General features: G+C 42.0%; 1 protein-coding gene and 1 non-coding gene across 4 annotated transcripts in view; one reads left to right on the forward strand and one right to left on the reverse strand.

The window, feature by feature from the left end:
* ABCC4 (ATP binding cassette subfamily C member 4 (PEL blood group)) overlaps positions 1-14,250 on the reverse strand; it is a 282,705-nt gene that overhangs the window by 188,115 nt on the left and 80,340 nt on the right. For all 3 annotated transcript variants that reach the window (XM_034936857.3, XM_055096905.2, XM_055096906.2), the window contains 3 exons: positions 3,484-3,573; positions 2,226-2,389; positions 592-717 (listed from right to left, as the gene is read on the reverse strand). In XM_034936857.3, coding sequence (XP_034792748.3) covers positions 592-717; positions 2,226-2,389; positions 3,484-3,573 — 380 coding nt within the window. The remainder of the gene's footprint in view (positions 1-591; positions 718-2,225; positions 2,390-3,483; positions 3,574-14,250) is intronic.
* LOC112436933 (small nucleolar RNA U13) lies at positions 3,136-3,240 on the forward strand. The gene has a single exon (XR_003025601.1). It is a non-coding gene; the product is annotated as a small nucleolar RNA U13 (small nucleolar RNA).

Raw genomic sequence — 14,250 nt, forward strand, 5'->3', positions numbered from 1 at the left:
GTAGAGACAGGGTTTCACCATGTTGGCCAGGCTGGTCTCAAACTCCTGACCTCAGGTGATCCACCCGCCTCAGCCTCCCAAAGTTCTTGGATTACAGGCATAAGCCACCGCGCCCAGCCCCCTCCAAAATTTCTAATAACACAAAGCACAACTAACAGTATTTCCATGCCTGTTTGGAATGAAAAATACTGATTCATATAGTTTGGTCCAATATAGATATGCCCTGTCTCTATAACTTGTCCATTTGGCTACATTAATATAAATTATAGTTTTATTTTAAACACCATTATTCTCAAATACTAACATCTTAGACTCATTGTTGGGATTTGGGATATTCAGAAACATTTGGAATTTCACTTTTGTATTAGTAAGAAGCATACATGCTTTCTGTTTAAGAACATGGTAAATGGAAGACCAAGTGAAAATAACGTTCTCTACCATTCTACTTAACCCAACTGCCATGCGTGGGGACTGGGATGGATTGTACTGAACTTCCCATAATGTGAAAACATAGTAAAACTTCTAAAATCATCAACAAGAATAGCAAATAGAAAAGTACAAAAATATGGTACAATGTATACAAAAACTTACTTTCTCAAATTGGTAATAAGATCTGAAAATGACTTTTCCCAGGCGTACATTTTTATTATCCTTATGCCAGTTATAACTTCATTCATGGTCCTGATCCTGGCATCCGTGAAAGTTGCAGTTTTACTCCTAAGGGGGACCAGACACGGGAGATGAGCCTGAGCGATCACAGCCTGCCCTTATCAGCGGCAGGCACAGGCAGGGACCTGCATCACATGGTTCCCTACAGCACTTTTGCTTCCGACAACACAGACAGGTCCTACTCAAAATACAAATAGAAAAAGACTTCGATTAGGAAGTCAACAATCTATCCCAACTCAACAAGTATTTTGGAGAATTTGTAATATCTTCTGAGGAAGACATGAAAATGAGTCAGATGTCATCTGTCCCCTCGAGGAGCTCACAGGTGGGCAGGAAAGGCAGAAAGGCACCCGAGCCTGACGATAACAGTGGTCAGAGTGTGCTAAAATGGGAATGAAGTGCTGGGGAGCAGAAAAGAAAGGGCTGTTTGTTAACTCCACTGGGAAAGAGGAGAGCAAAAAAAAAAAAAAAAGCTTCAGAGGACCAGGAGCATTTGAATGGGGCCTCAAAGGACAAGGACTATTTCTCCAGATGGCAAAGAGGGGAAGGTCCAAGTAGAAAATACACCATATGCAAAAGCATAAAACAAAGAACTCAATGCACTTCCAACAGTGGCTCATCTCGATCCAGCTGACAACCTTGACAATGAATCATTTCCAATTCGTTGGAACCTGCTTCAAGTCCAATTTATTTTATCATCATTAATCTCTTGACCAAAAGCTGTATTTCTTTCTTTCTTTCTTTGTTTTTTTTTTTTTTTTGAGACAGTCTCACTCTGTCACCCAGGCTGGAGTGCAGTGGCATAATATCGGCTCACTGCAACCTCTGCCTCCTGGATTCAAGTGATTCTCGTGCCTGAGCCTCCCAAGTAGCTGGGATTACAGGCGTGTACCACCACGCCCAGCTAATTTTTTAAATTTAGTAGAGACGGAGTTTTGTCATGTTGGCCAGGCAAGTCTCGAACTCCTGGCCTCAAGTGATCCACCTGCCTCGGCCTCCCAAAGTGTTAGGATTACAGGCGTCAGCCACCACGACCAGCTAACAACCATATTCCTAACACATATGCTACTAGGACTGTGTGATTTTATAACTACATCATTAAAATTCACCTTGCCTTTGGGGAGCTTACAATTTAATGGAAATACTGAATTAAAAATAACACACATATATACACATGTGAAAATAGCTCTAACACAAGCACGGTAAAGATGTATGCAGCTAGAATGGAGCCTATGAAATATTTCAATTTATCATTATTCATTATATGTTTAACTAACTTCTACATATGTGATTTCTGCTTAAGGACACTCTACTTATTGAGGCCACAGCGCCTGAAAAGCTGGCTGGGAGGAGCCAGTGAATGCCTTCACCTTTCTGCCTTGAAGATTTGCCTTCAGCATAAGGATGGAGGCCCCCTTGGCTGAGCCTGAAGAGCTGCAACATATGCAAGGAAGAGATAATAAAAGGCATTTAGTTTGTTTCTGAACAAAAGCATTGGGAAGACTGTGGATGTTACCAAATACATATGACATTTTTCACAGCAGTATTTCTCTTACCTCAGTGATGAGAACAACTTCCCAAAACAGCTTTGCAAGGGCAGGAGAATGATTAGAACTGCCATCCCAGCAAGGCACGATATTCCTATCTCCATCCAGAGTAGGGCAGTCACTGCGATCGCCTGCAGTGGTCCTGCCCACAGGAAGTGTAAGAACACTGTCACCTTTAAAGAAAAAGACAGAGCGTTCTTAGGACTCCAGAAAAGCAAAACCAGTAAGAACACAGTACAGAAACGATCCGCTGGAAAAGAACAGGCAAGATCCGAAACAGAAATGGCCACAGTGGGTTTACACCTGCTAAAGCAGAAAGCCAAGCACCCACCACAGGTGAAGCCATTCTGGGGAAACAAAGAGTGGGTCTGGGAGACTCACAAGAGAATCTGACCAGCGGCATTAGAAGAATGTCTTGATTGTGACTATCTCACTGATGAGCTGAGCATTTTTCCAGAACTCTCTGCCACAGAATTCAGCTCCCATATGCCCTGGGGCTCCCCAGTACCCCAAGAAAGCCTGTACTATAGTGCCCACCACATACTCCAGTAATTTACTTGTGTGTTTGTCTCCCAGACAGGCAGTGAGCTTCTTCAGAACAGAAACCAAGTCTTATTCATTGTCCCTGACACTGAGCGGAGGCTTTAGTTCATCCTGATGAATGAATAATTGGAAAAAAAAAGTGGTCCTAGTGCAAAATGACTATGGCCAGCAGCTAGAATGCCCTGGATAAATGATACCACTACAAGGTAAGTATTAAACAATGGACACTGGGCCGGCATGGTGTTCACACCTGTAATCCCAGCACTTTGGGAGGCCAAGGTAGCGAGAATCGCTTGAGGCCAGAATTTTGAGACCAGCCTGTGCAACAAGGCGTGATCCCTTCTCTACAAATAATAAAAAAAGAAATTAGCCAGCAGTCCTTTTGTAGTTCATGAGCATGATAATCGGGTGTTCACGCACTTGTGTGAGATGTGCCACCCTTGAATTTTGTTATGATGTTTCCACAATAGCCCATCTGACATGAAAATTCAAAAACAAAGAAATTAGCTGTTCACAGTGATGCACACCTGTAGTCACAGCTAATCAGGAGGCTGAGACAGGAGGATCGCACATCACTTGAGCCCAGGAGTTCAAGCCTTCAGCGAGCTATGATCCTGCCACTGCAATCCAGTGTGAACAGAGCGAGCCCCTGCCTCCAGAAAGAATAAAAAGGGGAAGAGGGGTGTTTAATGCAATGAAAAAGGATCCCTGAGCTGCAGCTTACCTGATCAAACTTGTTCACATCATTGGACAGCAGATTGACTATCTGGCCTGTGGTTGTCTTCCCCATGGCCATATTACTAAGACGAAGTGCCTGAAATAAAAGAGGTAAGTAGAGAATTGTATTCATGCAGTGATACTAAGTCAGGCTTAGGACACAGCAGACCTGAGGAAGTCTCGTGTGATGTCAAGACCAGATCTAAGCACGAGCATCCCCACCCCCCCCCCCACTGCCCCCTCTCTCTGCCCCACCAGCACCTTTAGTGGTGGCAGCTGTGTCAGGACAGCAAAGCGAGGGGTAGGAAGAAGAAAAATCTCCCACCTCATTTAATGAATTTGGACACGCCCCCAAGTACAAAAGGACGTAAGTTTCTACTTAAGAACCAACCGAAGTAATTTTGAGCCAAATTAGGGAAGAACAGAGAGGCTGTCAGAGGAACAAAATGAGAGGACGTGGACTACAAATCCGTACCAATCACTAATTCTCTGTGCAACATTATTAAACACACGGGGCCTTAGTCTCTTCACCCTGCCTGGATCACAGGGTTTCAATGTGTTCAATGGGAAATGACAAATATGGAGTATCAACTATCTGGAGGACACCAGGAGCCCCAGCAGATACAGTGACACAGTCATGTTTTCCTGCCTTGGGAGACAGGGCTAGGTATGTCCAGACACCTGTGATTCAACTGTGACCTGCACAGAGAACTGGGGGCAGTTCCAACTGAGGGACACTGGGTGGGAGAGACCCTGGACGATGAAGGAGGGACTTTATGGAGGGAAGGGAAGGGCACTGCAGGGGAGGCCTAGCTAGGACAGAAGTATGGAGAAGGGGGATGTGGAGGCTGCTGAATAAAGAACACCCCAAACCTGGCTGAAGCAGGTGAAGCTCATGGAAGCGGGGCTGAAGCAGGTGAAGCTTATGGAAATGGGGCTGAAGCAGGTGAAGCTCATGGAAGTGGCGCTGAAGCAGGTGAAGCTTATGGAAGCGGGGCTGAAGCAGGTGAAGCTTATGGAAGCGGGGCTGAAGCAGGTGAAGCTTATGGAAGCGGGGCTGAAGCAGGTGAAGCTTATGGAAGCGGGGCTGAAGCAGGTGAAGCTTATGGAAGCGGGGCTGAAGCAGGTGAAGCTTATGGAAGCGGGGCTGAAGCAGGTGAAGCTTATGGAAATGGGGCTGAAGCAGGTGAAGCTCATGGAAGCGGGGCTGAAGCAGGTGAAGCTTATGGAAGGCAATATGGAAGAGTACGTGTGGTTTTTCAAGTTAGAGGGAGAAGCTCAACTTAAGGAAGGTTAAACAGTAGAAGCGATTGGCCAGGAGACTACTGGAAGGAGGAGAATGAGTTGCCGCTGGAATAACAGTCCAGGCAAAAGGAAACAAGACTGTCAACGAGGCCTATGTGAATGGGAAAAAAAAGGGCCAGATAGAAGTGAAAACATTTTGAAAAGTTAAAAAATGGCCGGGCGCGGTGGCTCACACCTGTAATCCCAGCACTTAGTGGGGCTGAAGGCAGATCACTTGAGGTCAGGAGTTCAAGATCAGCCTGGCCAACATGGTGAAACCCTGTCTCTACTAAAAATACAAAAATTAGCTGGGTGTGGTGGTGTGCACCTGTAATCCCAGCTACTCGGGAGGCTGAGGCAGAAAATCACTTGAACCAGGAGGCAGGGGTTGCAGTCAGCCGAGATTGCGCCACTGTACTCCAGCCTGGGTGACAGAGTAAGACTCTGTCTCAAAAAATAAAATAAAATAAAATAAAATAAAAAATGCTATTATGCAAATATAAGTGAATCAATCATAAAATACAAAGAAAGAAGAAAACATAGGAGTGAGGGAGAAGGGAAGGAGAGAGACCAGCCCGCCCCTGTAGGAAAGAAGCAGAACGTAATGTGCCTTATTGACTACAAACTATCTGTAAATATTTATAAAGCCAGTCTTACATACAAAATGTTAATCCCACATGCAGAAAATACCACATTTTTAAAGCATGTAAATTTGATACTTAATTTTAACAAAATAAAAGCAAAATGTCAACACCAAACTCTAAGCCTAAGCTGACCCTTTTCAAGAAATTTGAAGTCAACTGTGCCCAACTTGAACTATCATCCACAGATTGTGTCTGCTGCCAACAATGAGGATTTAGGTAAGACAGCACAGATGCCAATTTGTGAAAAAGACAAAGTTCTTCTGGGTGCACCAGGAGGGCTACTTGTAAGTCGTGTATTACTGTGACCAGATATAGAGGTGGAATAAAAGGCTGGGCAGATACTCGGGTTGTAATAGAAGTTAACCCAAGTGAACGATAACGTTACAGTCAACACAGAAATTAAGGGTCTGCTGAAATTAAATCAGTCATACTCCAGATAGGATAAAAAAAATCATGAAGGGCCATGAATATTATTAATGAGGAAGACATGCCAGGTGCGGTGGCTCACACCTGTAATCCCAGCACTTTGGGAGGCTGAGGCAGGCAGATCACCTGAGGTCAGGAGTTCGAGTCCAGCCTGGTCAACATGGTGAATCCCTGTCTCTACAAAAATACAAAAATTAGCCAGGCATGATGGCAGGTGCCTGTAATCCCAGCTACTCAGGAGGCTGAGGCAGGAGAATCACTTGAACCCAGGAGGCAGAGGCTGCAGTGAGCCAAGATCGTGCCATTACACTCCAGCTTCGGCAACTGAGCAAGACTCCATCTTAAAAAAAAAAAAAAAGAGGAAGACACAGCTGACAAGCAAACTACCAGGCTTCTGCTTCCAACCATGAGAGAGGACTTGCCCTCCCCTGGAAAACTGTAACGTTGGGCAACACATATGACACAGCTGCTTTCAGGCACTGGACCACAGGTAACACAGGCTGTGAGCCTCAAGAGACGGGAAATGTAGGTGGTGGCCCGGGACTGACCTGGCTTTATGCCTGAGGACATTTTCTGCCCAAGCAAAACAGTTTCACTGAGCGGTGGAGGAAGAGATGGTTGTTCCAAGTTGTAGAAGCATCTGGAATTTGTGAGCCTGAGTAGCAGAGGGTTTGCCCCAGAAGTTTCAGTAGGGATTTACCCAGGGTACTTTGCCAACAGCTTCATAAGCAGGGCCAGACTCCATGAGGCCTAGGAAAGCAGCAGCTATGGGGCTGAGTGCTGACCGAAGATTCTGGAGGTCATGCAGTAGGAGATGCCGCCCGAGGAGAGGAAGGAAATCTCCACTGGGGCCTCAGGCATTCAACTGAGACACCAGGAAGGCTATGTCTTAGTAATAAAGATCTCACCCTAGATTAACAGCTGTGCACTTGGAATAAGTTCAGAATGGAGCTACCTGCCCTATGATTAACTGATTGACAGACAGATAGAAGGATTCAATGCTAAAGGGGCCAATCTGCCAGGAATTTAACTGCCTGCATGAACAAAACTCAATGCTCTTTAATCCAGACTCCCTATAGTATATCGATCATAATGTTCAACATAGTAAAACAATTACTAGATACACAAGGAAACAATAAAATGTGACCTGTAATCAAAGGAGGGAAATGACAACAGAAATAGACCCTGAAATGATCCAGATTTTGGAATTAGTAAACAACAACTATGAAGCACCTATTATAATATGTCAAGGAGTTAAAGAAAAATATGGTTATAACAAGTAGATGTGAGTTTAGGAGCGAGATAGGTAATATCAAAAAGAACCAAATAGAACTTCTTGAACTGAAAAGGTAATACCTGAAATGAAAAATAAATTAGATATCATTAATAGCAGATACTTTCCATTGATTTATTCCCAGAGTCGCTAACCCTTTCTTTTATAGTTTACAACTGAAATCTGAAGAACAAACAGAAAAAAAGAGTTAAGAAAAAGAACAAAGACTGAATGAAGGTCCTTATGGAAGAATATTAAGCAATAAAATATTCATGTAATTGGAGTCCTAAAAGAAGAAGAAATAGGGGAAGAAAAAATATTTGAACAAATAATGACTGGAATTTTACCAAAGTTGGTAGCAAATATTAATTTACATAATGAAGAATCTTAGCAAGTTCAATGAAGGACAAAAACAAAGAGATCTATACCTAGACACACATTAAACACAGAGAAACAACAAAAACAAGCAGCAGCTGACACACCAGAAACAATGAAAACAAGAAGACAACAGAACAATATTTACAGTGCTGAAAGACAGACAAAAATAACTGGCCAGGTGCAGTGGCTCATGCCTATATTCCCAGCACTTTGGGTGGTTGAGGCGGGCAGATCACTCGAGCCCAGGACTTCGAGACCAGCCTGGCCAACATGGTGAGACCCCATCTCTACTAAAAATACAAAAATTAGCCGGGCACAGTGGTGGGCACCTGTAATTCCAGCCACTCCGGAGGCTCGGGCAGGAAAATCACTTGAACCTGGGAGGCAGAGGTTGCAGTGAGCCGAGATCGCGCCACTCCACTCCAGCCTGGGTGATAGAGTGAGACTCCAATTCAAAAAAAAAAAAAAAAAAAAAAACACCTGTCAACTCTGAATTCTATCACCAACACAAAATGTCCTTTAAAATATGAGGGTGAAATTAGGACATTTTCAGATAAAGGCTGAGAGACTTTATCAGCAATGAACCTGAACTGTAAAAAACAGCGTAAAGAATACTTTTCAAGCTATAAGGAGATGGTATCAAATGGAAACTCAGATCTACAGAAAGAATAAAGAGAAACCAAAATGACCAATGTGAGTAAATATAAGGACAGGCCGGGCACGATAGTTCATGCCTGTTATCCCAACATTTTGGGAGGCTGAGGCAGTCAAATTGCTTGAGCTCAGGAGTTCGCGACCAGCCTGGGCTCCACAAAAAATATAACAATTCTCCAGGCATGGTGCCACACACTTGTAGACCCAGCTACTCGGGGGCTGACGTGGGAGAATTGCTTGAACCCACGAGGCGGAGGTTGCAGTGAGCCAAGATCACACCACTCCACTCCAGCCGGGGTGACAAAGTGAGGCCTTGTCTAAAAAAAAAATAAATAATAAATAAAAAGAAGACAAATTACTTTGAAAAACAACTAGCTGCTTAGAGCAAAAATGGTAATGGTGCATTTTGGAGACAGAAGTAAAATATACGACAATAGCACACAAGATGGGGAAGGGTAATAGAATTTTACTGTTGCATACTTCTAACTTTTAAGGTAAAACAGTCCTTATGTTGGGCCATCAGTAAATTTCAATCAATATCTGAACATAAAAATGTTACACAGAATGTATTCTGGTGACAGCAGAATTAAATTACAGATCAACAATAAGACATCTCTAACAACTCAAAATATCTGAATATTAACAATATTTGTAAATAAGCATGTGTCAAAGATGACATCATAAGGGAAATCTGAAATATTTTAAAGTAAATGATAATAATTTGTGAGTTATAGCTAAAGCAAGTATTAGAGTAAACTTTTGGCTTTAAGGACTTTGCATTTAAAAAGAAGGCATAAAATTGATAATCAAAGTTCTACCTAAAATCAACACCAAAGAAACAAACAAACAACAACAACAAAACACTGCTCACATCCTCAGAAGCACAATTAGTGTAATCATATATCTGTGTTACCCTCAGCAGCTACCAGAATATATAGACCAAGTCATATTCATTTATGTCATTATGATCATAAATCAAGCTACCATTTAGTAAGCACCTACTGTAAGCCAGACAACTGAACAAGAAAACAACTACGAAGTAAGAATTATTCCTATTTTGTAGATGAGAAGATAAAAATAAACTCAAACTATTTACATCTGACAGAGAACAAGCAATTATTTTTTCAATGAAGCAAAGTTACCAGTGTTTCTCATTAATGTAGAAAACTAAAGTTTGGTTCCAATAAAGTGTCCATGTTATAGTTTAAAAGAGTTCACATCCAATGTACAGAAAAAATCTGTAAATTAATGTATCATCGTTCTGCAAATATTTTGATTCTATGCTTCATTAACCTGACAGGTTATAAAAGGACACCATTAGATTAAATTTGTTTTCCCTGTGAAAACAAAATAGTTCTACCATGAGAACAAATAAAAGGCAACTAAAACAAACTGAAACCTGTAGTACACATCCCAGACCCAAAATATCTTTAATAAATCAACGGCCCCTACATATCGATATGAATTATAAATGCCTACCAATTATTTTTTAAAAGGAGCAAAGAATGTGTGCAGGAAATTCACCAAAAAAAAAAAAAAAAAAAAACCAGCACAAATGGCCAAGGAAATGCAAATGCTGAAATCCACTATTACACAAAGCCATGTAAATTAAAACAACAATGCATTATTTTTCACCTATGAAAATTGGTGAGATTGACAGTGATTATTAAAATATAACATCAAATCTGGACTTGTAGGGAGCTCTCTCATTTCACCTGGGAAAATGTAAGTAATTAACAACTCTTGGGGAGGAAATCAATCTAGCATAGCAAAAGCCTTGAAATGTGTACACCCTAGGAAATGAAGGATCTGTCCAAATGTTTAGCTTTAATCATGTCCATTAAAATGCTATTTGTAATATACAAAAACTAGAAGACTTCTAACTATCTAATTACTAAAAACTGGAAAACATCTGAGTATCTAATTATTGGTTCCTCTAGAATCCGCATGGCCATTAAGAACAATACTGTGAATGGTGGAAGTAAACACCATCAGAGCAGGGCACCATTTGATAGCTGCTTACTACTGAAGGCAGGCAAGGAAATACGTTTGAGATTACAAGAAAACTCTACAATCTAGAACAAAACATTAATTGTATTCAATTTCTTAAAAATAAATCATGTAATATCTAGCTTCATTTGAAAAATATAAACTGTTTCTTCTTTCTTGATTATTTTAATCAGTGTGGCCACATAAATATCACCATCAAAGGGAGGTGGAAGGAGAGAATGACCTTTTCATGGAACTGAGTTTTCCAGACTGGTGAGATGAATATCCCTTCTTGGATTAAATGCATTAATCCAATCTTCATTTTAACAGATGTCTTTCCCCGCTCTCTAATAGTCCTTTTAAAACAGAAGATGCGGCTGGGCACGGTGGCTCATGCCTGTAATCCTAGCACTTTGGGAGGCCGGGGAGGGCGGATCACCTTAGATCAGGAGTTCGAGACCAGCCTGGCCAACATGGTGAAACCCGTCTCTACTAAAAATACAAAAATTAGCTGGGCATGGTGGCGCACACCCCTGCAATCCCAGCTACTGGGGAGGCTGAGGCAGGAGAATCGCTTGAACCCGAGAGGCAGGGGTTGCAGTGAGCCAAGATCGCGCCACTGCACTCCAGCCAGGGTGACAGTGAGACTCCTTCTCAAAAATTAAAAAAATAAATAAATAAAACAAAAGATGCAAACTGCAGTTCATCACCTTCACGATGCAAATTCCTCACAACAATATGGCTCTTACCCAGTGTCAATGACCCGCGGTGGATAGGGATGCTCCTCTCACAGAGTCCCCACATGGCCACACTTTTCGGATTCTGGTACTTTCTGATCCATCTTGCCCCTGGCTGTCAGGCTATCAGGTATCTCTTTATTCTCATCAGAATGTCACACCATTACCTACTAGTGTTTTAGACTAGGATGTGGCTTTTGAGTGCTGTAAGTAAAGTCAGAGTAAAAACGTTCTGAATAAGCATATAAAGTAAGTATTATCTATCTTATTTATTTTATGTTTTGCTTACTTCCTGGTTCATGACCCTACCCCAGAGTTGAGTTTGTGAGGTAATGAAACTTCCAATTAAACTGGGTATTTCTGCAACAGGCAACTAGGATGAGTATGTTTAATCACTTGAAGCAGAAAATTGCCTGTATTTTTCCAATACTGTTGGCCAGAGTTGCTTAGTAACAACACATCTACTTTAATGACTGCATAATCTAAAACCAATAATCTCTGTTTCTGAGGGGATGATCCAAGGACTGGCTAATATCCTCCTTCCTCGTAAACATGATGGGTGACTACAAAGTTAGTCACATTCCTTCTCTAATTCTGTAAAAGAAATGAAATTTAAGGAGATGAAAATGTCCATCCAAAATCAACAACCTGTATGTTCTTTATAATCTGACAGTTTCACTGCCTTCTGAGGCTTTTGTTTGTGTTTCACCTGATTTTTCATGGCTGGAATACAAGCCTGAAAACCTATACAGAAAGTTCTCCGTAGGCCAGGTGGGGTGGCTCATGCCTGTAATCCCAGCACTTTAGAAGACCAAGGCGGCAAGATCACATGAGCCCAGGAGTTCAAGACTAGACTGGGCAACATAGTGAGATCCTGTCTACAAAAAAATTTAAAAATTAACCAAGCATGGTGGCACATGCCTGTAGTCCCAGCTACTCAGGAGGCTGAGGTGGAAAGATCGCTTGAGCCCAGGAGCTCAAGGCTGCAGTAAGCAGTAATCATCCCACTGGAATCCAGTCTGGGCAACAGAGCAAAACCAAGAAAGAAAAGAAAAGAGACAGATGAGAGAGAGAGAGAGATGAGAGAGAGAGAGAGAGAGAGAGAGAGAGAGAAAGAAAGAAAGAAAGAAAGAAAGAAAGAAAGAAAGAAAGAAAGAAAGAAAGAAAGAAAGAAAGAGTGAGAAAGGAAGGAAAAGAAAAGAAAGGGAAAAAAAACCATTAGCGTTTCAATGAGTGGTGGGGCAGTCAATATACACTGAAGGAAATTAGTACAATCTAATTAGTCAATTCTACCAATACCCATGGAAAGAACATGTAACACAGTTTGACAGTAATCTGTTCAAAGGGGGGCCACATCCCCCCACCATGGCTGAAAGACCCCTCAGCCCCAGACCCTGCTATCACCAGTTTCTTTGCCTGAAAAACAAGCCCCAACTGAACTGGTTTATCGACTGAGAGGGGAACAGAGATGAGCAAGACATACTGGCAGGGCAACAGGAAGAAAAAGGAAAATATGGAGAGGGTGACAAGCCAGGGAGTGGGTAAAGAAGGGACAGTGAGGACATACATGGGGACAAATACATGGTCTAGGGTTAGGTCAGAGAAGATCATCTTAAGGAGAATATAAATGCAGTATACCCCCATTGAAGAGGAAGAAAAAAACCAAACTTCTGTCATCTTTTTGTTGTGTGTGTGTGACAGGGTCTTGCTCTTTCTGCTGGAGTTAAGTGGCATGATCGCAGCTCACTGCAGCTTCCAACTCTGGGGTCCAAGCAATCCTCCTGTCTCAGCCTCCCAAGTAAGAGACTATAGGCATGTGCCACCACACTTGGCTTTTTTGGAGGGTAGAACAGGGAGGGCCGAGGCAGAGACAGAATCTCCCTATGTTGTCCAAGCTGGTCTTGAATTTCTAGGCTCAAGCAATGCTCCCGCCTTGGCTTCTCAAAGTTCTAGGATTAGAGGGGTGTTTGGCATCCATCATCATTTTTTAAAAATCTTTTTTATCATGTTTTTCTTCTTTCTGCTTTTTTTTCCCCCCCGAGACAGTTTCACTCTTGTTGCCCAGGCTGGAGTGCAATGGCATGATCTTGGCTCACTGCAACCTCCACCTCCCAGATTCAAGAGATTCACCTACCTTAGCCTCCCAAGTAGCTGGGATTACAGGCATGCGCCATCATGCCTGGCTAATTTTCTTTTTTTTTAGTTTTAGTAGAGATGGGGTTTCACCAGGTTGATCAGGCTGGTCTCGAACTCCTGACCTCAAGTGATCCACCTGCCTTGGCCTTGCAAAGTACTGGGATTATAGGTGTGAACCAACGCGCCCAGCCTGCTTTCCGCTTCTAAAAGAATATTATAAGAAACAAATAAGAAATGTGTTTATAATGTATCTTCTCAAATATGACATGTTTCATGTGCCATCTTTCAGACTAAGAATACTTGGAGGAAGCAATCTGCACTCTACAGACTCACCAAAATTTTACTAAGAATCAGTCAAAATGAAAATATTTTACATATGTGATTTTTCTTTTTTCCTAATGTTGTGTATTTATCAAAGTATTGACCTTGAGTAGGCCAGATATTCAGTAATCTGAAAGTAACAGTACACAGTACTATAATACTGCAAAATTCATTCCATCATTCATTCCCTTTTCAAGATTATCTTTGAAGCTTTAAGAAAATGAAGAGATTTGTGCAGCAGGAAAAAAAATGACAGATGTCAGAAAACGTCTTACTAATGACTTATTCACTAACATACATTTTTACAACCAAACGTACCAAACGCAGTAATGCCTTCATCTCTTTCACTGATGAGGATAAAGGAATTAGGAGAAAAATGCACAGAGAGGAGGGACAGACACTCTTTACCAAGGTACCTCCTTCCCACTTTCTCGACTCTATGATGATAAGCATATCAAATAACAGCCCTGTGCCCACAGCTATTACCCCCAGGAGAGATCCAAAAGAGAAAATGACCCTGTTCCTTCAGCTAATGGGTCCCAGAGGGAGTAGAAAGGAGAAGATGAGGACTTCAAAACACATCAGGACACAGGCAGTTGCTCAGAGCAAGAAGCCAGAAAAGGGTAGAATCTCAGAAATTCTTTCCTCTTCCACTACAGCTAAATAAAGGTTCAGCACCACAGTTGAGGATCAGGGTGAGGCAGAAGTTTTTCACTAAATGCTGAGAAAATGTATGACATAAACCCCAAAATTAAATTTACCTGAGGACATGATGCGAAGTGAGATAAGCCACTCACAAAAGGACAAATATGGTATGATCCCACTTGGATGAGGTCCCTTCAGTAGTCAGATTATTACAGACAGAAAGTAAAATGGAGGACACCAGAGGATGACAGGCAAGAGCCACCATGCCTTGCAAAAATTACAAATTT

This window comes from Pan paniscus, chromosome 14 (assembly GCF_029289425.2).
Source record: "Pan paniscus chromosome 14, NHGRI_mPanPan1-v2.0_pri, whole genome shotgun sequence".
NCBI classification, from domain to species: domain Eukaryota; kingdom Metazoa; phylum Chordata; class Mammalia; order Primates; family Hominidae; genus Pan; species Pan paniscus.